This window comes from Bufo bufo, chromosome 3 (assembly GCF_905171765.1).
Source record: "Bufo bufo chromosome 3, aBufBuf1.1, whole genome shotgun sequence".
Classification (NCBI taxonomy): Eukaryota; Metazoa; Chordata; class Amphibia; order Anura; family Bufonidae; genus Bufo; species Bufo bufo.
This window is the reverse complement of record NC_053391.1, coordinates 6332808-6360088: the sequence shown is the minus strand read 5'-3', so window position 1 is coordinate 6360088 and position 27281 is coordinate 6332808. Positions and strand designations below refer to the sequence as shown.

At 48.3% G+C, this 27281-nt stretch overlaps 1 protein-coding gene across 1 annotated transcript; it reads left to right on the top strand.

The window, feature by feature from the left end:
• Positions 1–3082: 3082 nt before the first annotated feature.
• On the top strand, positions 3083–26241 carry FSTL1 (follistatin like 1). Its single transcript, XM_040422831.1, has 11 exons — positions 3083–3154; positions 3226–3282; positions 20258–20362; positions 21023–21152; positions 21357–21389; positions 21485–21615; positions 22812–22930; positions 23076–23188; positions 24793–24903; positions 25084–25142; positions 25234–26241. The coding sequence occupies exons 1-11, from the start codon at positions 3152–3154 to the stop codon at positions 25276–25278; spliced, it is 906 nt and encodes a 301-aa protein (XP_040278765.1). The 5' UTR covers positions 3083–3151; the 3' UTR covers positions 25279–26241.
• Positions 26242–27281: the final 1040 nt, after the last annotated feature.

Genomic DNA, 27281 nt, shown 5'->3' with positions numbered 1-27281 from the left:
TACAGTCATCCTCTCCCCTGAAATGGCTGATAACAGGGGGGCAATAGACTGTATTCTCCTGTCCTACAGTCATCCTCTCCCCTGAAATGGCTGATAACAGGGGGCAATAGACTGTATTCTCCTGTCCTACAGTCATCCTCTCCTCTGAAATGGCTGATAACAGGGGGCAATAGATTGTATTCTCCTGTCCTACAGTCATCCTCTCCCCTAAAATGGCTGATAACAGGGAGCAATAGACTGTATTCTCCTGTCCTACAGTCATCCTCTCCCCTGATATGGCTGATAACAGGGGGCAATAGACTGTATTCTCCTGTCCTACAGTCATCCTCTCCTCTGAAATGGCTAACAGGGGGCAATAGATTGTATTCTCCTGTCCTACAGTCATCCTCTCCTCTGAAATGGCTGATAACAGGGGGCAATAGATTGTATTCTCCTGTCCTACAGTCATCCTCTCCTCTGAAATGGCTGATAACGGGGCAATAGACTGTATTCTCCTGTCCTACAGTCATCCTCTCCCCTGAAATGGCTGATAACAGGCGGCAATAGACTGTATTCTCCTGTCCTACAGTCATCCTCTCCCCCTGAAATGGCTGATAACAGGGGGCAATAGACTGTATTCTCCTGTCCTACAGTCATCCTATCCCCTGAAATGGCTGATAACAGACAGTATAATAAAACCCAGATTACCAGATATGAATATTACCGCCACACGGTGACCATATAGGGGTAGATAGCGGCTCTACACAGGAAGATCCACATACCGGTGATTTCACTTCTAACTGGAACTGATCTTTTTGGGGGTAATTTACGACGGGCGCTATGCTAGTTTTTTGTGTATAAAAAGTTGCAAGACGTAATTTGGGGATTTTTTAAATGCCCATGCAACAATATTTTATCACCCGGGCGTCTTTGTATTGTGATCGCCACTTGGCAGTGACAGGGGATTGACGGAGCCTGGGACACCGGCCCATACTGTCACTATATTTTCCACCAGCGCAGAGAACTTCGTAAAACGCCAGCCTTTGTAAATGACCCCCATCCTGTTTTGTTCTCTATGCAGCCCAATTCCCCATGACGATTCCTCCCAGCAGTTATAACACCCCCTCTAGTTTCTGACCACCTGCGAGTCTCTCATGGGTCACCTATCAGCCAGCAGCCCCCATGACAGGTTCATCCTCTCAGGACCCTACAACTTACCCACCACCATCACACAACGGGAGAATGAGGGTGATGGTGGATAGTAAGGGGGGGGGGACAGGGGAGGATGAGGGTGATGGTGGATAGTAAGGGGGGGGGGGGGCAGGGGAGGATGAGGGTGATGGTGGATGGTAAGGTTGGGGACAGGGGAGGATGAGGGTGATGGTGGATGGTAAGGGGGGGGGGACAGGGGAGGATGAGGGTGATGGTGGATAGTAAGGGGGGGGGGGGAGGGGAGGATGAGGGTGATGGTGGATAGTAAGGGGGGGGGGGACAGGGGAGGATGAGGGTGATGGTGGATGGTAAGGTTGGGGACAGGGAAGGATGAGGGTGATGGTGGATAGTAAGGGGGGACAGGGGAGGATGAGGGTGATGGTGGATGGTAAGGGGGGGGACAGGGGAGAATGAGGGTGATGGTGGATAGTAAGGGGGGGCAGGGGAGAATGAGGGTGATGGTGGATAGTAAGGGGGGGCAGGGGAGAATGAGGGTGATGGTGGATAGTAAGGGGGGGCAGGGGAGAATGAGGGTGATGGTGGATAGTAAGGGGGGCAGGGGAGAATGAGGGTGATGGTGGATAGTAAGGGGGGGCAGGGGAGAATGAGGGTGATGGTGGATAGTAAGGGGGGACAGGGGAGGATGAGGGTGATGGTGGATGGTAAGGGGGGGGGGGCAGGGGAGGATGAGGGTGATGGTGGATGGTAAGGGGGGGACAGGGGAGGATGAGGGTGATGGTGGATAGTAAGGGGGTGGACAGGGGAGGATGAGGGTGCTGGTGGATAGTAAGGGGGGGCAGGGGAGAATGAGGGTGATGGTGGATGGTAAGGGGGGGGACAGGGGAGGATGAGGGTGATGGTGGATGGTAAGGGGGGGGACAGGGGAGGATGAGGGTGCTGGTGGATAGTAAGGGGGGGCAGGGGAGAATGAGGGTGATGGTGGATGGTAAGGGGGGGGACAGGGGAGAATGAGGGTGATGGTGGATGGTAAGGGGGGGGACAGGGGAGAATGAGGGTGATGGTGGATAGTAAGGGGGGGCAGGGGAGAATGAGGGTGATGGTGGATAGTAAGGGGGGGCAGGGGAGAATGAGGGTGATGGTGGATAGTAAGGGGGGGGGGCAGGGGAGGATGAGGGTGATGGTGGATAGTAAGGGGGACAGGGGAGGATGAGGGTGATGGTGGTTAGTAAGGGGGGGCAGGGGAGAATGAGGGTGATGGTGGATAGTAAGGGGGGGCAGGGGAGAATGAGGGTGATGGTGGATAGTAAGGGGGGGGGACAGGGGAGGATGAGGGTGATGGTGGATAGTAAGGGGGACAGGGGAGAATGAGGGTGATGGTGGTTAGTAAGGGGGGGCAGGGGAGAATGAGGGTGATGGTGGATAGTAAGGGGGGGCAGGGGAGAATGAGGGTGATGGTGGATAGTAAGGGGGGGGGACAGGGGAGGATGAGGGTGATGGTGGATAGTAAGGGGGACAGGGGAGGATGAGGGTGATGGTGGATAGTAAGGGGGACAGGGGAGGATGAGGGTGATGGTGGATAGTAAGGGGGTGGACAGGGGAGGATGAGGGTGATGGTGGATGGTAAGGGGGGGGCAGGGGAGGATGAGGGTGATGGTGGATAGTAAGGGGGGGGGGCAGGGGAGGATGAGGGTGATGGTGGATGGTAAGGAGGGGGGGCAGGGGAGGATGAGGGTGATGGTGGATAGTAAGGGGGGGGCAGGGGAGGATGAGGGTGATGGTGGATAGTAAGGGGGGGGGGGGGACAGGGGAGGATGAGAGTGATGGTGGATTGTTAGCGGAGGATGAGGGTGCTGGTTGGAGGAGGTGAGGTGTAGACTGGGGGCTGGCAGCAGGATGATGAGGGGCGGCACACAGCAAGGCTGGGGGAGGGGGGACATTTAGGAGCCGGCTCAGCCCCACAGCCTCAGTCTTCTCCTCTGCAGGATACAGATCGGCCGCCATGGTAAGAGCTGCTCCCCCATTACTGCCCCCCACCCTGCCTGAGCCCCCCACTAACCTGCTGTCTGCCCCCAGCTCCTGAGGACTGCCCCCCTGCTGCTGCTGCTGGCCCTGGCCTGCTCCCAGGCTCTGGTAAGTACCGCCTGGGGCTCGAACTGATACATTGTAGCGGAGAAGCCGCTGTGTGTAAACATAGGAGGTGGGGGGTATAATCAGATGAGATGTAGCAAGGACCCCAGAATCTGCCCCTCAGGACACCAGCAGCACCAACTACATGTAAAAGACCCCCCCCAACTACATGTAAAATATATCACCCCCCCCACACACACACACAGATTATATGAAGGTTACATGTGATGTGTATTACCTCCTGTATGTATGAAGGTTACATGTGATGTGTATTACCTCCTGTATGTATGAAGGTTACATGTGATGTGTATTACCCCCTGTATGTATGAGGGTTACATGTGATGTGTATTACCCCCTGTATGTATGAGGGTTACATGTGATGTGTATTACCCCCTGTATGTATGAGGGTTACATGTGATGTGTATTACCCCCTGTATGTATGAAGGTTACATGTGATGTGTATTACCCCCTGTATGTATGAGGGTTACATGTGATGTGTATTACCCCCTGTATGTATGAGGGTTACATGTGATGTGTATTACCCCCTGTATGTATGAGGGTTACATGTGATGTGTATTACCCCCTGTATGTATGAGGGTTACATGTGATGTGTATTACCCCCTGTATGTATGAAGGTTACATGTGATGTGTATTACCCCCTGTATGTATGAGGGTTACATGTGATGTGTATTACCCCCTGTATGTATGAGGGTTACATGTGATGTGTATTACCCCCTGTATGTATGAAGGTTACATGTGATGTGTATTACCCCCTGTATGTATGAAGGTTACATGTGATGTGTATTACTTCCTGTATGTATGAAGGTTACATGTGATGTGTATTACCCCCTGTATGTATGAGGGTTACATGTGATGTGTATTACCTCCTGTATGTATGAAGGTTACATGTGATGTGTATTACCCCCTGTATGTATGAAGGTTACATGTGATGTGTATTACCTCCTGTATGTATGAGGGTTACATGTGATGTGTATTACCCCCTGTATGTATGAAGGTTACATGTGATGTGTATTACCCCCTGTATGTATGAGGGTTACATGTGATGTGTATTACCCCCTGTATGTATGAAGGTTACATGTGATGTGTATTACCCCCTGTATGTATGAAGGTTACATGTGATGTGTATTACCCCCTGTATGTATGAAGGTTACATGTGATGTGTATTACCCCCTGTATGTATGAAGGTTACATGTGATGTGTATTACTTCCTGTATGTATGAAGGTTACATGTGATGTGTATTACCCCCTGTATGTATGAGGGTTACATGTGATGTGTATTACCCCCTGTATGTATGAGGGTTACATGTGATGTGTATTACCCCCTGTATGTATGAGGGTTACATGTGATGTGTATTACCTCCTGTATGTATGAGGGTTACATGTGATGTGTATTACCCCCTGTATGTATGAGGGTTACATGTGATGTGTATTACCCCCTGTATGTATGAGGGTTACATGTGATGTGTATTACCCCCTGTATGTATGAGGGTTACATGTGATGTGTATTACCCCCTGTATGTATGAAGGTTACATGTGATGTGTATTACCCCCTGTATGTATGAAGGTTACATGTGATGTGTATTACCCCCTGTATGTATGAAGGTTACATGTGATGTGTATTACCCCCTGTATGTATGAAGGTTACATGTGATGTGTATTACTTCCTGTATGTATGAAGGTTACATGTGATGTGTATTACTTCCTGTATGTATGAAGGTTACATGTGATGTGTATTACCCCCTGTATGTATGAGGGTTACATGTGATGTGTATTACCCCCTGTTTGTATGAAGGTTACATGTGATGTGTATTACCCCCTGTATGTATGAGGGTTACATGTGATGTGTATTACCCCCTGTATGTATGAAGGTTACATGTGATGTGTATTACCTCCTGTATGTATGAGGGTTACATGTGATGTGTATTACCTCCTGTATGTATGAGGGTTACATGTGATGTGTATTACCCCCTGTATGTATGAGGGTTACATGTGATGTGTATTACCCCCTGTATGTATGAGGGTTACATGTGATGTGTATTACCTCCTGTATGTATGAGGGTTACATGTGATGTGTATTACCCCCTGTTTGTATGAAGGTTACATGTGATGTGTATTACCCCCTGTATGTATGAAGGTTACATGTGATGTGTATTACCCCCTGTATGTATGAGGGTTACATGTGATGTGTATTACCCCCTGTATGTATGAGGGTTACATGTGATGTGTATTACCTCCTGTATGTATGAGGGTTACATGTGATGTGTATTACCCCCTGTATGTATGAAGGTTACATGTGATGTGTATTACCTCCTGTATGTATGAGGGTTACATGTGATGTGTATTACCCCCTGTATGTATGAGGGTTACATGTGATGTGTATTACCCCCTGTATGTATGAGGGTTACATGTGATGTGTATTACCCCCTGTATGTATGAGGGTTACATGTGATGTGTATTACCCCCTGTATGTATGAAGGTTACATGTGATGTGTATTACCTCCTGTATGTATGAGGGTTACATGTGATGTGTATTACCCCCTGTTTGTATGAGGGTTACATGTGATGTGTATTACCCCCTGTATGTATGAGGGTTACATGTGATGTGTATTACCCCCTGTATGTATGAAGGTTACATGTGATGTGTATTACCTCCTGTATGTGTGATTTTTACATGTGATCTACATTAACCCTAGGATATATGTACAGGATGCCCAGATATTGTGGGGATTGTGTCCTTTCTCTGGCAGGTGGAGGGTTAATTCTGTATACCGTTATTGCACAGAACATGGCGGGGCCCCAGCTGCACGGACCATAGGAACCTGTAGTCTGGAGGTTGCTCATTGACTTCTATTGGGGAGTATGGTGGGCATGCTCTGTGTCCTGTGCAGGGAGGGGGAGTAGATAAGCAGTGACAATTATGAATGGTGGCTTGTGTATTATCTATATATAGGTGATCTTGCCTGTGATGATAATGAGAGACTGCTGAGAAGTGATCCTTAGTGTCCGTCTCGGGGGCAGCACACACATAGTGACCGAAAACGTGAAAAAGAATAACCAAAACTTCTATTAACATAAAACAGCAGAACATTGTGTGATGGAGGGGCCCTCAGTGCAGCACAGACCCCCTCCCACCTGGAGGGAGTGGGGGAGGGGAGGTGAGCTCAGACTGTAGTCATGGGAGGGGGGTTATATACACAGCGGGGACATTGTAGTGGGGGCGTGCACCCAGCTGTACACACAGTGCACTCAGGACACCCGGTCCATAGCTGCAGCATAGGAAGGGTTAATGAGCGGTACCGATCCTGGTGATCAGCATCCGAGGTGGAGTATGAAGCCCTCGGGCCCCACGACTACCTTTAATAAGGGCCCTCAATATGGGATTTACAATAGCTGTCCTCTGCCCCCATAAACGGTGTCACCACAGTCTGCTCCTCCTGCGCTGTATCTGCGTCCTATTAGAGTGTAAGCTCTGCAGACCAGTGACAAACTCCTCACACCCTGTAACTCTTTCTGTGCAGAATATAAATGTGTACAGGCTGGCAGGGTCGATTGTATGCAGCTAGGGCAGTGCAAAAGTCCTCACACCCTGCGTAGCATGAATCCCATTGTATGCAATAGAGATGCTCATAAGAGTGTGCAAAACTGCTCTACACCCCACTAGATTGTAAGCTCTTCAGGTCATGGTGATCATTATGTCCTGCGCTCTCAGCTCTGCTACATCTCCAATAGATTGTAAGCTCTTTAGGTCATGGTGATCATTATGTCCTGCGCGCTCAGCCCTGCTACATCTCCACTAGATTGTAAGCTCTTCAGGTCATGATGATCATTATGTCCTGCGCTCTCAGCTCTGCTACATCTCCAATAGATTGTAAGCTCTTCAGGTTATGATCATTATGTCCTGCGCTCTCAGCTCTGCTACATCTCCACTAGATTGTAAGCTCTTCAGGTCATGATGATCATTATGTCCTGCGCGCTCAGCCCTGCTACATCTCCACTAGATTGTAAGCTCTTCAGGTCATGATGATCATTATGTCCTGCGCTCTCAGCTCTGCTACATCTCCAATAGATTGTAAGCTCTTCAGGTTATGATCATTATGTCCTGCGCTCTCAGCTCTGCTACATCTCCACTTGATTGTAAGCTCTTCAGGTTATGATCATTATGTCCTGCGCTCTCAGCTCTGCTACATCTCCGCTAGATTGTAAGCTCTTCAGGTTATGATCATTATGTCCTGCGCTCTCAGCTCTGCTACATCTCCACTTGATTGTAAGCTCTTCAGGTTATGATCATTATGTCCTGCGCTCTCAGCTCTGCTACATCTCCACTTGATTGTAAGCTCTTCAGGTTATGATCATTATGTCCTGCGCTCTCAGCTCTGCTACATCTCCGCTAGATTGTAAGCTCTTCAGGTTATGATCATTATGTCCTGCGCTCTCAGCTCTGCTACATCTCCGCTAGACTGTAAGCTCTTCAGTTCATGATCATTGTGTCCTGAGTTCTGGGCTCTGCTACATCTCCGCTAGACTGTAAGCTCTTCAGTTCATGATCATTGTGTCCTGCGCTCTCAGCTCTGCTACATCTCCGCTAGACTGTAAGCTCTTCAGTTCATGATCATTGTGTCCTGTGTTCTGGGCTCTGCTACATCTGTACATAACAGCGCAGGGTGGGGTGTCCCCGGCTCCATCCCCCTCTCCCGATGACTCAGCCGCTGGCCTGCGTTCTGCGCAGATGGGGGACATCGGGAGGGTGCGGTTCCAGCCCACCCCAGATGCACAGGCCTGTTTGCCCACCTGGGTATTGCGTCCACTGTACATGGGTATGCCTGGAATCTGCCGTGTTAACCCATTGAGAGCCATCTGGTGGTGCAGGGGTTAATGCCGGATCTGAAGGGGCTTCACACCTGTTTACAGAGTCAATACCCCCGGGTGGTCACCCGTATAACGTGTAATTGTGTGGAATTCCTGCCCAGGCGTCGCCCTCCAAACACAGCTGTCACCCCACAGCCTGCTTAAAGGGGCAGAAACCTAATTATGTCCAGTTATAATGGAGCGGTACAAGAGGAGGACACCTGGGGATGGTCCTCAGCCCTGGCGGCAGCAGCAGTCCCTGTGAGGTCATGTCACCTGTGTACAGCACTGAGGTGGCCATTACATTCATCAGCTGCTGCAGAACATCTTTTTGAAGGGCAGAAGGAGCTTCCCGTGCCCTCTCATAAAGCATACTGTATAATGCACGCTGCAGATGCTGCAGAACCTCTTCTTATATGTAGAGTGTTTGGCTCAGGAGATCAGATGGAGATAAGCAGTGCTTTTGGCGCCGCTCGTCCCTGTATAATCGGCAGGCTCTGGGTATCTCCGCTCCCTCTCCCGGATGGGGCCTCACGAGCAGACTCAGAGATGGCGTCACTTCCAGGGGGTCCGCATTCTCCAGCCCTGATATCATCCCTGTGTACAGCTAAGTGCACTCCTGGGCCTGCTGTCACTTGTAGTCCTACATGTAATGTATCCTGTGGTCTCACATGCGGGTGGACAGGGACAGGAGGAGACGAGCAGGGGCTGCCCCTCATTCCAGCTCTAATCCGGCCTCAGTCACAAAAGAATACATTTACCTCAGGGGCAAGATTCATGTCCTATGCTCCAGTCACATCCAAAGCTGCATTCACTCTTCTGCCGTACGTCATGTTCTATACTCCAGTCACATCCAGAGCGGCATTCATTATTCTGCTGCACGTCGTGTCCTATATTCCAGTCACATCCAGAGCTGTAGTCACTATTCTGCTGCACGTCATGTCCTGTACTCCAGTCACATCCAAAGTTGCATTCTTTATTCTGCTGGTTCGACTGTTCATTGCTTTTTCACTGCTCGATAATTCATCTGCTCGTGTAACACTGATGGGGAAGACCCAAAATGACATCTGCCGTAGTGCTATGAAATGTATGCATTATGGGGTCTCAGCATTTCAGGGGCTGCACATGTCAGCACATTCCTGACAGATCCTGCAGAAATTGTAAATGCTGCTTTGGATGTGACTGTAGCAGAAGACATGATGTAATTCAGCATCAGTACTGCTACCCCTGCCGGTTTAGGATCTGTGCTGAGCACAATAGCCTAATGTATGAAAGACAGCATCTCCCACGAAGCAATGCAGCAGGGAGTGAAGGGGTTAATTACAGTCTTTTAACTACAACCAGATGTTGATGGAGAGGAATGCGGAGCAGGAGCGGCCTGAGGGTGATGGCGGGCGGCGTCTGTGATCCCACATTGTGTCATTTCCTGTTCTAACTTGTATGATGGCAATCTTATAGCTGTGCAGACCAGCAGAATTATTATAATGTCTGCGACTGTTATAACGTGAGTTTTCTCTCCTACACTGCCACTTTGTTTTACAAATCTAAATATGTGACACGTTCTGATACAGAGCTCCAAATACCCTGCTCCAAACTCTGTCCATCCACAGCCACCACTAGGAGGAGCGGAGCTTAGGAGATTACTACATACAGATATATACAGCCACCACTAGAGGGAGCTCAGGAGATTACTACATACAGATATATACAGCCACCACTAGAGGGAGCTCGGGAGATTACTACATACAGATATATACAGCCATCACTAGAGGGATCTCAGGAGATTATTACATACAGATATATACAGCCACCACTAGAGGGAGCTCAGGAGATTACTGAATACAGATATATACAGTCACCACTAGAGAGAGCTCAGGAGATTACTGCATACAGATATACACAGCCTCCACTAGAGGGAGCTCAGGAGATTACTACATACAGATATATACAGCCACCACTAGAGGGAGCTCAGGAGATTACTACATACAGATATATACAGCCACCACTAGGGGAGCTCAGGAGATTACTGCATACAGATATATACAGCCACCACTAGAGGGAGCTCAGGAGATTACTACATACAGATATATACAGCCACCACTAGAGGGAGCTCGGGAGATTACTACATACAGATATATACAGCCATCACTAGAGGGATCTCGGGAGATTATTACATACAGATATATACAGCCACCACTAGAGGGAGCTCAGGAGATTACTACATACAGATATATACAGCCACCACTAGGAGGAGCGGAGCTCAGGAGATTACTGAATACAGATATATACAGTCACCACTAGAGAGAGCTCAGGAGATTACTACATACAGATGTATACAGCCACCACTAGAGGGATCTCAGGAGACTACTGCATACAGATATATACAGCCACCACTAGAGGGCGCTCAGGAGATTACTGTATACAGATATATACAGCCACCACTAGAGGGAGCTCAGGAGATTACTACATACAGATATATACAGCCACCACTAGAGGGAGTTCAGGAGATTACTGCATACAGATATATACAGCCACCTCTAGAGGGAGCTCAGGAGATTACTACATACAGATATATACAGCCACCACTAGAGGAAGCTCAGGAGATTACTGCATACAGATATATACAGCCACCACTAGAGGGAGCTCAGGAAATTACTACATACAGATATATACAGCCACCTCTAGAGGGAGCTCAGGAGATTACTACATACAGATATATACAGCCACCACTAGAGGGAGCTCAGGAGGTTACTACATACAGATATATACAGCCACCACTAGAGGGAGCTCAGGAAATTACTACATACAGATATATACAGCCACCTCTAGAGGGAGCTCAGGAGATTACTACATACAGATATATACAGCCACCACTAGGGGGAGCTCAGGAGATTACTACATACAGATATATACAGCCACCACTAGAGGGCGCTCAGGAGTTTACTATATACAGCCACCACTAGAGGGAGCTCAGGAGATTACTACATACAGATATATACAGCCACCACTAGAGGGAGCTCAGGAAATTACTACATACAGATATATACAGCCACCACTAGAGGGAGCTTAGGAGATTACTACATACAGATATATACAGCCACCACTAGGAGGAGCGGAGCTCAGGAGATTACTGAATACAGATATATACAGTCACCACTAGAGAGAGCTCAGGAGATTACTGCATACAGATATACACAGCCTCCACTAGAGGGAGCTCAGGAGATTACTACATACAGATATATACAGCCACCACTAGGGGAGCTCAGGAGATTACTGCATACAGATATATACAGCCACCACTACAGGGAGCTCAGGAGATTACTGCATACAGATATATACAGCCTCCACTAGAGGGAGCTCAGGAGATTACTGCATACAGATATATACAGCCACCACTACAGGGAGCTCAGGAGATTACTGCATACAGATATACACAGCCTCCACTAGAGGGAGCTCAGGAGATTACTGCATACAGATATATACAGCCACCACTAGAGGGAGCTCAGGAGATTACTGCATACAGATATACACAGCCACCACTAGAGGGATCTCAGGAGACTACTGCATACAGATATATACAGCCACCACTAGAGGGCGCTCAGGAGATTACTGCATACAGATATATACAGCCACCACTAGAGGGAGCTCAGGAGAATACTACATACAGATATATACAGCCACCACTAGAGGGAGCTCAGGAGATTACTACATACAGATATATACAGCCACCACTAGAGGGAGCTCAGGAGATTACTACATACAGATATATACAGCCACCACTAGAGGGATCTCGGGAGATTATTACATACAGATATATACAGCCACCACTAGAGGGAGCTCAGGAGATTACTACATACAGATATATACAGCCATCACTAGAGGGATCTCGGGAGATTATTACATACAGATATATACAGCCACCACTAGAGGGAGCTCAGGAGATTACTACATACAGATATATACAGCCACCACTAGGAGGAGCGGAGCTCAGGAGATTACTGAATACAGATATATACAGTCACCACTAGAGAGAGCTCAGGAGATTACTGCATACAGATATACACAGCCTCCACTAGAGGGAGCTCAGGAGATTACTGTATACAGATATATACAGCCACCACTAGAGGGAGCTCAGGAGATTACTACATACAGATATATACAGCCACCTCTAGAGGGAGCTCAGGAGATTACTACATACAGATATATACAGCCACCACTAGAGGAAGCTCAGGAGATTACTGCATACAGATATATACAGCCACCACTAGAGGGAGCTCAGGAAATTACTACATACAGATATATACAGCCACCTCTAGAGGGAGCTCAGGAGATTACTACATACAGATATATACAGCCACCACTAGAGGAAGCTCAGGAGATTACTGCATACAGATATATACAGCCACCACTAGAGGGAGCTCAGGAAATTACTACATACAGATATATACAGCCACCTCTAGAGGGAGCTCAGGAGATTACTACATACAGATATATACAGCCACCACTAGAGGGAGCTCAGGAGGTTACTACATACAGATATATACAGCCACCACTAGAGGGAGCTCAGGAAATTACTACATACAGATATATACAGCCACCTCTAGAGGGAGCTCAGGAGATTACTACATACAGATATATACAGCCACCACTAGGGGAGCTCAGGAGATTACTACATACAGATATATACAGCCACCACTAGAGGGCGCTCAGGAGTTTACTATATACAGCCACCACTAGAGGGAGCTCAGGAGATTACTACATACAGATATATACAGCCACCACTAGAGGGAGCTCAGGAAATTACTACATACAGATATATACAGCCACCACTAGAGGGAGCTTAGGAGATTACTACATACAGATATATACAGCCACCTCTAGAGGGAGCTCAGGAGATTACTACATACAGATATATACAGCCACCACTAGAGGGAGCTCAGGAGGTTACTACATACAGATATATACAGCCACCACTAGAGGGAGCTCAGGAAATTACTACATACAGATATATACAGCCACCTCTAGAGGGAGCTCAGGAGATTACTACATACAGATATATACAGCCACCACTAGGGGGAGCTCAGGAGATTACTACATACAGATATATACAGCCACCACTAGAGGGCGCTCAGGAGTTTACTATATACAGCCACCACTAGAGGGAGCTCAGGAGATTACTACATACAGATATATACAGCCACCACTAGGAGGAGCGGAGCTCAGGAGATTACTGAATACAGATATATACAGTCACCACTAGAGAGAGCTCAGGAGATTACTGCATACAGATATACACAGCCTCCACTAGAGGGAGCTCAGGAGATTACTGTATACAGATATATACAGCCACCACTAGAGGGAGCTCAGGAGATTACTACATACAGATATATACAGCCACCACTAGAGGGAGTTCAGGAGATTACTGCATACAGATATATACAGCCACCTCTAGAGGGAGCTCAGGAGATTACTACATACAGATATATACAGCCACCACTAGAGGAAGCTCAGGAGATTACTGCATACAGATATATACAGCCACCACTAGAGGGAGCTCAGGAAATTACTACATACAGATATATACAGCCACCTCTAGAGGGAGCTCAGGAGATTACTACATACAGATATATACAGCCACCACTAGGGGGAGCTCAGGAGATTACTACATACAGATATATACAGCCACCACTAGAGGGCGCTCAGGAGTTTACTATATACAGCCACCACTAGAGGGAGCTCAGGAGATTACTACATACAGATATATACAGCCACCACTAGAGGGAGCTCAGGAAATTACTACATACAGATATATACAGCCACCACTAGAGGGAGCTTAGGAGATTACTACATACAGATATATACAGCCACCACTAGGAGGAGCGGAGCTCAGGAGATTACTGAATACAGATATATACAGTCACCACTAGAGAGAGCTCAGGAGATTACTGCATACAGATATACACAGCCTCCACTAGAGGGAGCTCAGGAGATTACTACATACAGATATATACAGCCACCACTAGAGGGAGCTCAGGAGATTACTACATACAGATATATACAGCCACCACTAGGGGAGCTCAGGAGATTACTGCATACAGATATATACAGCCACCACTACAGGGAGCTCAGGAGATTACTGCATACAGATATATACAGCCTCCACTAGAGGGAGCTCAGGAGATTACTGCATACAGATATATACAGCCACCACTACAGGGAGCTCAGGAGATTACTGCATACAGATATACACAGCCTCCACTAGAGGGAGCTCAGGAGATTACTGCATACAGATATATACAGCCACCACTAGAGGGAGCTCAGGAGATTACTGCATACAGATATACACAGCCACCACTAGAGGGATCTCAGGAGACTACTGCATACAGATATATACAGCCACCACTAGAGGGCGCTCAGGAGATTACTGCATACAGATATATACAGCCACCACTAGAGGGAGCTCAGGAGAATACTACATACAGATATATACAGCCACCACTAGAGGGAGCTCAGGAGATTACTACATACAGATATATACAGCCACCACTAGAGGGAGCTCAGGAGATTACTACATACAGATATATACAGCCACCACTAGAGGGATCTCGGGAGATTATTACATACAGATATATACAGCCACCACTAGAGGGAGCTCAGGAGATTACTACATACAGATATATACAGCCATCACTAGAGGGATCTCGGGAGATTATTACATACAGATATATACAGCCACCACTAGAGGGAGCTCAGGAGATTACTACATACAGATATATACAGCCACCACTAGGAGGAGCGGAGCTCAGGAGATTACTGAATACAGATATATACAGTCACCACTAGAGAGAGCTCAGGAGATTACTGCATACAGATATACACAGCCTCCACTAGAGGGAGCTCAGGAGATTACTGTATACAGATATATACAGCCACCACTAGAGGGAGCTCAGGAGATTACTACATACAGATATATATAGAGCCACCACTAGAGGGAGCTCAGGAGTTTACTACATACAGATATATACAGCCACCACTAGAGGGAGCTCAGGAGGTTACTACATACAGATATATACAGCCACCACTAGAGGGAGTTCAGGAGATTACTGCATACAGATATATACAGCCACCTCTAGAGGGAGCTCAGGAGATTACTACATACAGATATATACAGCCACCACTAGAGGAAGCTCAGGAGATTACTGCATACAGATATATACAGCCACCACTAGAGGGAGCTCAGGAAATTACTACATACAGATATATACAGCCACCTCTAGAGGGAGCTCAGGAGATTACTACATACAGATATATACAGCCACCACTAGAGGGAGCTCAGGAGGTTACTACATACAGATATATACAGCCACCACTAGAGGGAGCTCAGGAAATTACTACATACAGATATATACAGCCACCTCTAGAGGGAGCTCAGGAGATTACTACATACAGATATATACAGCCACCACTAGGGGAGCTCAGGAGATTACTACATACAGATATATACAGCCACCACTAGAGGGCGCTCAGGAGTTTACTATATACAGCCACCACTAGAGGGAGCTCAGGAGATTACTACATACAGATATATACAGCCACCACTAGAGGGAGCTCAGGAAATTACTACATACAGATATATACAGCCACCACTAGAGGGAGCTTAGGAGATTACTACATACAGATATATACAGCCACCTCTAGAGGGAGCTCAGGAGATTACTACATACAGATATATACAGCCACCACTAGAGGGAGCTCAGGAGGTTACTACATACAGATATATACAGCCACCACTAGAGGGAGCTCAGGAAATTACTACATACAGATATATACAGCCACCTCTAGAGGGAGCTCAGGAGATTACTACATACAGATATATACAGCCACCACTAGGGGGAGCTCAGGATATTACTACATACAGATATATACAGCCACCACTAGAGGGCGCTCAGGAGTTTACTATATACAGCCACCACTAGAGGGAGCTCAGGAGATTACTACATACAGATATATACAGCCACCACTAGAGGGAGCTCAAGAAATTACTACATACAGATATATACAGCCACCACTAGAGGGAGCTTAGGAGATTACTACATACAGATATATACAGCCACCTCTAGAGGGAGCTCAGGAGATTACTACATACAGATATATACAGCCAGTACTAGAGGGAGCTCAGGAGATTACTACATACAGATATATACAGCCACCACTAGAGGGAGCTCAGGAGATTACTACATACAGATATATACAGCCACCACTAGGGGGAGCTCAGGAGATTACTGCATACAGATATATACAGCCACAACTAGAGGGAGCTCAGGGGCTTACTGCATACAGATATATACAGCCACCAATAGAGGGAGCTCAGGAGATTACTACATACAGATATATACAGCCACCACTAGAGGGAGCTCAGGAGATTACTACATACAGATATATACAGCCACCACTAGAGGGAGCTCAGGAGATTACTACATACAACTATATACAGCCACCACTAGAGGGAGCGCAGGAGATTACTACATACAGATATATACAGCCACCACTAGAGGGAGCTCAGGAGATTACTACATACAAATATATACAGCCACCACTAGAGGGAGCTCAGGAGATTACTACATACAGATTTGCTGGATTCAGAGACCCCCTTTACAACCTCCACCTATAGTAAACCTATTGGCAGCACAGTGAGGTCTGTCTAGTGTCCAGGCTGACTAGTAGATTGTCAGCTCTTGAGCTAATGTTCCTTCAGCATTCCATCATTATAAGTTGCAGTGTTTTCCCAGGGTGGTGATGTTGGGCCCTCGCCCGTGTAATGTGGTGGTGGGGGAGGGGGCTCTGATTGTAATATATCTTATCCTCCCCCACAGGGGGGTAGCTATAGGGGCACAGGGGTAGTATTCGGGCCCATCTGCCCCTGGCAAAGCTGGGTGACACCGCGGACTCAGCGCCAGAGGTTACACTGTTACTGGATGTCGGACACATTTCAACATTCTGATACTTTGTAACAATCCTGCATGTACAGTTCTGGAGCCGCTCCCCTCCCCCACGTCTAGACGGAGGAGGCCCATTATGGTGGAGAGGTCTCACCGCGATTCCTGTTCTATTCTGGCGCTCGGCAGATAATGGGGGGGGGGGGCATGTAAGATAACGCTGGATTGGCGGGGACATGTCACCGGTCGCCTTTTTCTGATTGGCGTACATCCTGTAGGTGACCCGATTGCAGGACTTTGTCACTATAGTCGGTCGCTGACTAATTTGTGCACACATATGGCGGTGTAACCCCCCACCGCCCCTCCCCCCTTTATTGCAGATTCATCTGCGATCGAAAGATGTTTGCTGCAATTATCGTCACAATCCCGATCGGCCATCTGGGACATTTTTTTACGGTCAGATGGTCCGCACAGTTCGGTTTATTCAGTCCAGGCAGTAAATGGTTAACCCTTCACTTCCATGGCGGCTTCCGAGTCCTTCACGTTTTCCATGATCTCACGTCTTGTGGCGCCGCAGGTTGCGGCTCAGTCCAGACAATGAGCTACAGTGTCACCGGGGGTCTGCACGGTGTCACCGGGGGTCTGCACGGTGTCACCGGGGGTCTGCACGGTGTCACCGGGGGTCTGCACTGTGTCACCTGCCCCCCACCCAATCTTTATGGGGACCTCAGCCTTGTCACCTTGTGGGGGGGTGACAATCATACCTGGGCCCCTGTGTCTGGGGGGCCACAGCCCCCCCTGCAGAGCGCACAAGGGGTCTTACTGGGCACTGCATGGTACTGTTGGGTGTTCTCTAGATGTCAGCAGTACAGGGCACAGTGTGGCAGTATTATATGGGCTCGATTAGAGCACTGAGGGCCCCTCTGCCCTGGCCGGGGTATTTAGCTACAGAGTTAGGGCAGTAAACTCCATCGGGACCCCTAACTACACTGATGCCAGGGCTCGGGGCATTGACAGTAGGACAGGAGGCTACCGGCCCTTTAAGTGTAACTGCCCACATGTGGGGTAATTCTCTATGGCCGGTGCAGGACACTTGGGATCTGGTTTCTTGGGGGGGTTACATTTCGTTCTCGCTGTCCCCCCAGCAGTGCAGGGGTTAATGTCTGCTTCCTGTGCTGGCGTTTATGGCGTCTGCAGCTGGCAGTTTGGGATTGGTCACATCCTGGCGGATCGCAGCGCTCTGATTGGTCCACGTCCCCCTGTTTCCCAGGGTTGTATTTGCAGCTGGAACCCATTACAGATTCCTGGGAATTCTTCCCCGATAACCGCCTGTCGTCAGGGAGACGGGAAAAGACTGTATGAATGTATCACTCCCATCATCTCTGCCCCAGGAGCTCACAATCTAATCTCCCTGACACATTGTATCACTCCCATCATCTCTGCCCCAGGAGCTCACAATCTAATCTCCCTGACACAGTGTATCACTCCCATCATCTCTGCCCCAGGAGCTCACAATCTAATCTCCCTAACACATTGTATCACTCCCATCATCTCTGCCCCAGGAGCTCACAATCTAATCTCCCTGACACATTGTATCACTCCCATCATCTCTGCCCCAGGAGCTCACAATCTAATCTCCCTGACACAGTGTATCACTCCCATCATCTCTGCCCCAGGAGCTCACAATCTAATCTCCCTAACACATTGTATCACTCCCATCATCTCTGCCCCAGGAGCTCACAATCTAATCTCCCTAACACATTGTATCACTCCCATCATCTCTGCCCCAGGAACTCACAATCTAATCTCCCTGACACATTGTATCACTCCCATCATCTCTGCCCCAGGAGCTCACAATCTAATCTCCCTAACACAGTGTATCACTCCCATCATCTCTGCCCCAGGAGCTCACAATCTAATCTCCCTAACACAGTGTATCACTCCCATCATCTCTGCCCCAGGAACTCACAATCTAATCTCCCTGACACAGTGTATCACTCCCATCATCTCTGCCCCAGGAACTCACAATCTAATCTCCCTGACACAGTGTATCACTCCCATCATCTCTGCCCCAGGAACTCACAATCTAATCTCCCTGACACAGTGTATCACTCCCATCATCTCTGCCCCAGGAACTCACAATCTAATCTCCCTGACACATTGTATCACTCCTATCATCTCTGCCCCAGGAGCTCACAATCTAATCTCCCTGACACATTGTATCACTCCCATCATCTCTGCCCCAGGAACTCACAATCTAATCTCCCTGACACATTGTATCACTCCCATCATCTCTGCCCCAGGAGCTCACAATCTAATCTCCCTGACACATTGTATCACTCCTATCATCTCTGCCCCAAGAACTCACAATCTAATCTCCCTAAGGCTGGGTTCACACTTGAGCGTATTTGATATGCGCGTTTTTGCGCACGTTTTTGTCCATAGTCAACGCGCGTATTACGCGCGTTTGTGTGATTGACAGAACATATTTGCGCATTCCTATGCAATCCTATGGCCGCAAACGCGCGACAAAACGCCCCAAAGACGCTCAAGAACTTTTTTGAGCGTAGGGCGTTTTTCAGCGCGTTCAAACGAGCTGTAAAACGCTCAAGTGTGAACCCAGCCTAACACATTGTATCACTCCCATCATCTCTGCCCCAGGAGCTCACAATCTAATCTCCCTGACACATTGTATCACTCCCATCATCTTTGCCCCAGGAGCTCACAATCTAATCTCCCTGACACAGTGTATCACTCCCATCATCTTTGCCCCAGGAGCTCACAATCTAATCTCCCTGACACATTGTATCACTCCTATCATCTCTGCCCCAGGAGCTCACAATCTAATCTCCTTGGAGACCGGTTATATTCAGCCCCTCCCCCAGGTTTTCCACCATCTCTCGCTGATGCCCCCCAGTATAGATTCTTGGGTCAGTATAAAACCGCTCCAGCGTCCATTCTGTTCGGCTCTGGGAAAATTACGCAAGTCCTAGTGCAGTTCTTGGAAGAAGTCCGTGAGAGGCGGCGCCTGCTCCTCGGCGGCTCCACTCCCTATTCCCTGCACTGCTTGTGCACATACTGGCCCACCGTTGCCACACACTGGCTGCTCCTGGTACTGCATCCTGGGGGCTCAGGAGGGTATTTCTCATTCTCATCATATTTCTCTCTTCAAACAGGAAGAGCCCAAAAGCAAATCGAAGGTGTGCGCCAATGTGTTCTGTGGAGCGGGCAGAGAATGTGCTGTGACCGAAAAGGGGGAACCAACCTGCCTGTGCATCGAGGTGAGTCATCACCATTACATGGCACATACAGCACATGCATGTTCTCCTGGTCCGGTGTATGATACATGGATGTACTCCTGGTCTGGTGTCTGGTGTATGGTACATGGATGTTCTCCTGGTCTGGTGTATGATACATGGATGTACTCCTGGTCTGGTGTCTGGTGTATGGTACATGGATGTTCTCCTGGTCTGGTGTATGATACATGGATGTTCTCCTGGTCCGGTGTATGATACATGGATGTTCTCCTGGTCTGGTGTATGGTACATGGATGTTCTCCTGGTCTGGTGTATGATACATGGATGTTCTCCTGGTCTGGTGTATGGTACATGGATGTTCTCCTGGTCTGGTGTATGATACATGCATGTTCTCCTGGTCTGGTGTATGATACATGGATGTTCTCCTGGTCCGGTGTATGGTACATGGATGTTCTCCTGGTCCGGTGTATGGTACATGGATGTTCTCCTGGTCTGGTGTATGGTACATGGATGTTCTCCTGGTCTGGTGTATGGTACATGGATGTTCTCCTGGTCTGGTGTATGGTACATGGATGTTCTCCTGGTCTGGTGTATGATACATGGATGTTCTGGTCTGGTGTATGATACATGGATGTTCTCCTGAATCTGCAGTTTTTTTCATGGATGTTCTTGTTTCTTCTCCAGAAATGTAAGTCTCACAAGAGACCAGTTTGCGGCAGCAATGGGAAGACTTACCTGAACCACTGCGAGCTTCACCGTGATGCCTGTCTGACGGGGTCCAAGATACAGGTGGACTATGATGGACACTGCAAAGGTACGAAGAACATAATGTCCTTCCAGTCTCCATGTTTTTGTGGTGTTGTGATGGGTTCTTGTTATTGCTGGATTCATTATAAGGTGACATTGGGCTGATTATAATTCTTATCATACTCCTCATGCTCATATGGACTGTAGCATTATAATAAATCTGCAGATCATCGCTCCTCCTATAAACTTGTGACTTTATTCTCTCGCACAGAAAAGACGTCTGACACGGCCGCCAGCAGCCCAGGTACCGGCCTCTTTATTGCGCACAAGCTGTTATTTCTTTCTGCTTGTAATAGCTTTTCATTAACCCTTTCCCTTATTACTGTGCCCTCCGCCCAGTCGTGTGTTACCAGTCTGATCGCGATGAGCTGCGCAGACGCGTCATCCAGTGGCTGGAGGCCGAGATCATCCCAGACGGCTGGTTCTCCAAGGGCAACAACTACAGCGAGATCCTGGAAAAATACTTCAAGGTACGGACAGCTCTGCGGACAACGGAGCGGCAGGGAGCTGCGTACCGAAGTGTCCCCTACCGCACTACAGCAACAGAGGAGCATTCACATTATGTGCTGTAATCCTGCCTATCTAGTCTCCAGCAGCACCCTCAATACGCCATTCTAACCCCACCTCTAGTGATTTTTGGGTGATCCCTCTGATAGTCAGAGCCAGAGTTAGGGGGGGCAAACTGGGCAATTGCCCAGGGCCCGGATCCTCTAAGGGGCCCCCTGCTTCAGTCTGCAGAAGGTTGAACAGTCAGGACTCCAGAGGAGTCCCTGCTCTGACTCCATATATCAAGTCAGTGTTATGAACATGAAGGGGGTATTCCCAAGCATGGTCATTATGCTTAGGGACACCCTGTGTATATAAATCTATTTTAGACTCTATTTTTAAAATGTTTCTGTGGGGATTCAAACTCACAACCTTCTACATTAAAGGCAAGAACCTTAACCACTGGGCTATAGAGCTCAATGCTAAAGCATTGCTGAAAAACCTCATAGAAGTTTCTCTTGTATAAATCAAAAGAAACTTCTATGAGGTTTTTCAGCAATAACAATGTATTGAGCTCTACCCAGTGGTTAAGGTTTTTGCTTTTAATGTAGAAGGTTGTGAGTTCGAATCCCCACATAAACATTTTAAAAATACAGGCTAAATAAAACTTAAATACACAGGGTGTCCCCAACAGTGAAAAGTTTTATTTTATTGAGAAAAAAAATTGAGCAAAATGTAAAATATGATCAAATAACACCCGTATTAACCCACACCAACCTTTTTAACTTGTGTAATCAGTATTTTTAAAATGTTTCTGTGGGGATTCGAACTCACAACCTTCTACATTACAGGTAAAAACCTTAACCACTAGGCTTTAGAGCTCAATGCTAAGTCATTGCTGACAAACCTCATTGAAGTTTTGTTGGGAAAGGTGGCGACCCTAACATGATGTCCATAGAAGAGCAGGTGAAGGATTCTGGTAGACGCTGAGACATGAAGAACACTCGGCCTCAGAGCTTGCACTTTCTTAGTTGCCCAAATTACAAGACATGGCTGGTGGAGAGGGGGGATGGAGCCATGAGGCTTTTGTCAGGAGTCTCATTGGACCTGCAGTTGTCAGATTAGAGGAATTCTCTATTGGTTGTAAATCTGTATTTTCTCTGGTGTTTTCTGCTGTTAGAGCTACGACGATGGGGACTCCCGGCTGGACTCCTCCGAGTTCCTGAAATTCCTGGAGCAGAACCAGACCGCCATTAACATCACCACCTTCAAGGACCAGGAGACCAACAGGATCCTCAAGTAAGAGCCTTGTAATCTGGATGTGGAAACGCCAGTGACGCCCCCAATTCTAGTGGGTGTCCCCACACTGAGGACCATGTAGTCCACCGTAGTGTAATACAGTATTACAGGAGGACATATAATAACCTCGGTCGTTTCTTCTCAGGGGTCTGTGTGTGGAGGCGCTGATCGAGCTGTCCGACGAAAATGCCGACTGGAAACTGAGCTTCAATGAGTTCCTGAAGTGTCTGAACCCCTCATTCAGACCCGCAGAGAAAAGTAAGGGGAACCCTATTGATTCATCGTGTGACTGCGGTATATTAATCCTGTGACTGCGGTATATTAGCCCTGTGACTGCGGTATATTAGCCCTGTGACTGCGGTATATTGGCCCTGTGACTGCGGTATATTAGCCCTGTGACTGCGGTATATTAGCCCTGTGACTGCGGTATATTAATCCTGTGACTGCGGTATATTAATCCTGTGACTGCGGTATATTAGCCCTGTGACTGCGGTATATTGACCCTGTGACTGCGGTATATTGGCCCTGTGACTGCGGTATATTGGCCCTGTGACTGCGGTATATTGGCCCTGTGACTGCGGTATATTAATCCTGTGACTGCGGTATATTAATCCTGTGACTGCGGTATATTAGCCCTGTGACTGCGTTATATTGACCCTGTGACTGCGGTATATTGGCCCTGTGACTGCGGTATATTAATCCTGTGACTGCGGTATATTAGCCCTGTGACTGCGGTATATTAGCCCTGTGACTGCGGTATATTAATCCTGTGACTGCGGTATATTAATCCTGTGACTGCGGTATATTAGCCCTGTGACTGCGGTATATTGACCCTGTGACTGCGGTATATTAGTCCTGTGACTGCGGTATATTGGCCCTGTGACTGCGGTATATTGGCCCTGTGACTGCGGTATATTGGCCCTGTGACTGCGGTATATTAGCCCTGTGACTGCGGTATATTAGCCCTGTGACTGCGGTATATTCGCCCTGTGACTGCGGTATATTAGTCCTGTGACTGCGGTATATTAGCCCTGTGACTGCGGTATATTAGCCCTGTGACTGCGGTATATTAGTCCTGTGACTGCGGTATATTAGTCCTGTGACTGCGGTATATTAGTCCTGTGACTGCGGTATATTAGTCCTGTGACTGCGGTATATTAATCCTGTGACTGCGGTATATTGGCCCTGTGACTGCGGTATATTAATCCTGTGACTGCGGTATATTAGCCCTGTGACTGCGGTATATTAGCCCTGTGACTGCGGTATATTAGCCCTGTGACTGCGGTATATTGGCCCTGTGACTGCGGTATATTGGCCCTGTGACTGCGGTATATTAGCCCTGTGACTGCGGTATATTAGCCCTGTGACTGCGGTATATTAGCCCTGTGACTGCGGTATATTAATCCTGTGACTGCGGTATATTAGCCCTGTGACTGCGGTATATTAGTCCTGTGACTGCGGTATATTAATCCTGTGACTGCGGTATATTGGCCCTGTGACTGCGGTATATTAGTCCTGTGACTGCGGTATATTAATCCTGTGACTGCGGTATATTGGCCCTGTGACTGCGGTATATTAGCCCTGTGACTGCGGTATATTAGTCCTGTGACTGCGGTATATTGGCCCTGTGACTGCGGTATATTGGCCCTGTGACTGCGGTATATTCGCCCTGTGACTGCGGTATATTGGTCCTGTGACTGCGGTATATTGGTCCTGTGACTGCGGTATATTAGCCCTGTGACTGCGGTATATTAGCCCTGTGACTGCGGTATATTAATCCTGTGACTGCGGTATATTAGCCCTGTGACTGCGGTATATTCGCCCTGTGACTGCGGTATTCTCACCCCATTTCTGTTCCACAGAGTGCGCCCTTGAAGATGAGAATTACGAGGACGGAGCAGAGACACAAGTCCAGTGCAACCGCTGCGTCTGCGCCTGTGGGAACTGGGTGTGCACTGCCATGTCCTGTGAAGGTGAGCGCCACGGGAGGCAGTGAAGTCACATGATACATATGTGTCCACCTTTACAGGGGATATGTGATATGTGTGTGATCCGTCCAGTCCTGTGCACTATGTGGCGGTTCACTCTGGGTGTTGGCGGGGTGGGGGCGTGTCCTCGTCGGCTTCTGCTCATCAGTCATGTCTGTTTCCCAGGTGAAGACGACCAGCATGGAGATGTGAGCCGATATGTGGATGAGCTGAGGAAGCACCAGGTACACAGAACGCCTGCGCAGTCATGTACTCAGTATATGGTAGCACTCCTCCTGTATACATGTATACTGACGCCTCCTCTTCTTCCTCCAGGAAACGGCCGTGAAAGCCAAGTCTGTGAGCAGCAAGGACATCTAAGGAGGAGAAGCGGACCCCCGCCGCTCGGCCCGCGCGCCGCCATCGGACGGGCAGGAGATTCTCTTCTTATCTTTTATCAGTGAGAAACAATCAACCATATGTAGGGCATAGGTGCAAAGAATAAGCAAGGGGGCGGGGCTTATGAGTGTAACCGCGACCCTGACCCCCGCCAAAAACTCTCCCGATACATCACGACCGTCTCCTTCCCTGAGGTAGCGGGTAATAAGGCGCCCGGCGGCCATGACTCCAGTACTGAGTGCCTTATCGCCTCCTCCCTTTTACTCCTACAGTAATACGCGAGGTTGCAGGAGGCGTGTCCATGGGCGGAGTCTATAGATGGTGGGTGTCCGGGCGGTATGTGCTTTGGGTACAGACCGGCCGCTTTGGAGCCCTTTGATTGTTCCGTTTTGCCAAAGACCAGAATATTTTACGATGAGCGTTCCAGCACCCGGTTAACCCCTTCCTCCACATTTCATAGTTTCATCCCCCCATTGGACTCTCCCTTTAAGGTGCTATGATTTCGGGCCCCGGGGCCACACTGTATTTTATGTTGTGTGTTATATTTAGGTGTGATATTGTAGACGTAGCGGCACAAGCTCTCCCTGTATCACTCTGCGCTTTGGGCGTCACGCGGCTCGGCTTCTGGCATAGTCCAGTCATTATACCCACGCCTGGCAGGGGAGGGCGCTATAATCCGTGATGCTGGGGTGGTGGGGGCTCCATCTTCCTGTATGTCCCTGGGAGTGAGCAGCCACCAGACATGGTTCTCCTTTTAGGTGCCCCCCCGCCCCTCCCCTATGGCACCCCCTTATGACCAGTGCACACATATATAGATAATATTGTATTACCACCCGCCGCACCGTTTGCCGAGCGCTGCCCAATCCTGCGTATTCTGCACCCATAACGTGTTTTATATCAGTATTTTTTTATTCTGTAACAACCAAATAAAAAACAAAAAAGATCCACGAGTCGTTATTCAGTCATCGCCACTGGAGGGCGCAGCATCGCCAGCAGCACAGAGGATTTCAGGAGAGGAGTGCGCTGATCCTGTGGAGGTCACAGGATGAGAGTTACATAGTGGAAGGAACAGGGTCCTAGCAGCACAGAGGATTTCAGGAGAGGAGTGTGCTGATCCTGTGGAGGTCACAGGATGAGAGTTACATAGTGGAAGGAGCAGGATTCTCCCAGCAGCACAGAGTATTTCAGGAGAGGAGTGTGCTGATCCTGTGGAGGTCACAGGATGAGAGTTACATAGTGGAAGGAGCAGGATTCTCCCAGCAGCACAGAGTATTTCAGGAGAGGAGTGTGCTGATCCTGTGGGAGGTGAGTGTCACGGCACGGTGTGGGGTAGTAAACTCCACACCAAACACAGGAGGGAAGGGAAAAGGTACTAGGCCTGGAGATTAGGGAAAAGTCACCACCTAGTGAATCTCTAGACCGAGCCCTGACTACTATCAGTATTAACAGACCTCAATGGTAGGAATGTTCACATGCCGTAACCTAGAGCCCTATCTGACCCTAAAGGGCCCTGGAGATAGTGTCAGGACAACAGAGGACCTGTTCCTTCCCAACAGAAGGAACAGGAGTCTCCCTCAGGTCAGGCCTAATACCAAAAGATAGGGGAATACAACAAACTAGAAAATAGGAAAAGACACTTAACTCCGAAGTACGCGGACGAGCAGGAACTCAATGGAGAACCAAACACCAACACTTCAAAACCAGAAAGGAGCTGTCAACCGCATAGCATGATGGATGAGGAAAGACGAAACGAGAAGGAATGACCACTGAAGCTACACCTGAGGACAGAGGTCATTACCAGCAACAACACAGAAGTAAGTGAAACCAAAGAGGCTGTCAGATCACATCACGTGCAGCCAGTCTCTTAGATCTTCTGACCCCTGTCACAGGAGAGACCGTGACAGTACCCCCCTTCTACGGGTGGCCTCCGGGCACCTAGGACCGACTTTATCCGGATGAACTTTGTGAAAGGTTTTCGCAAGATG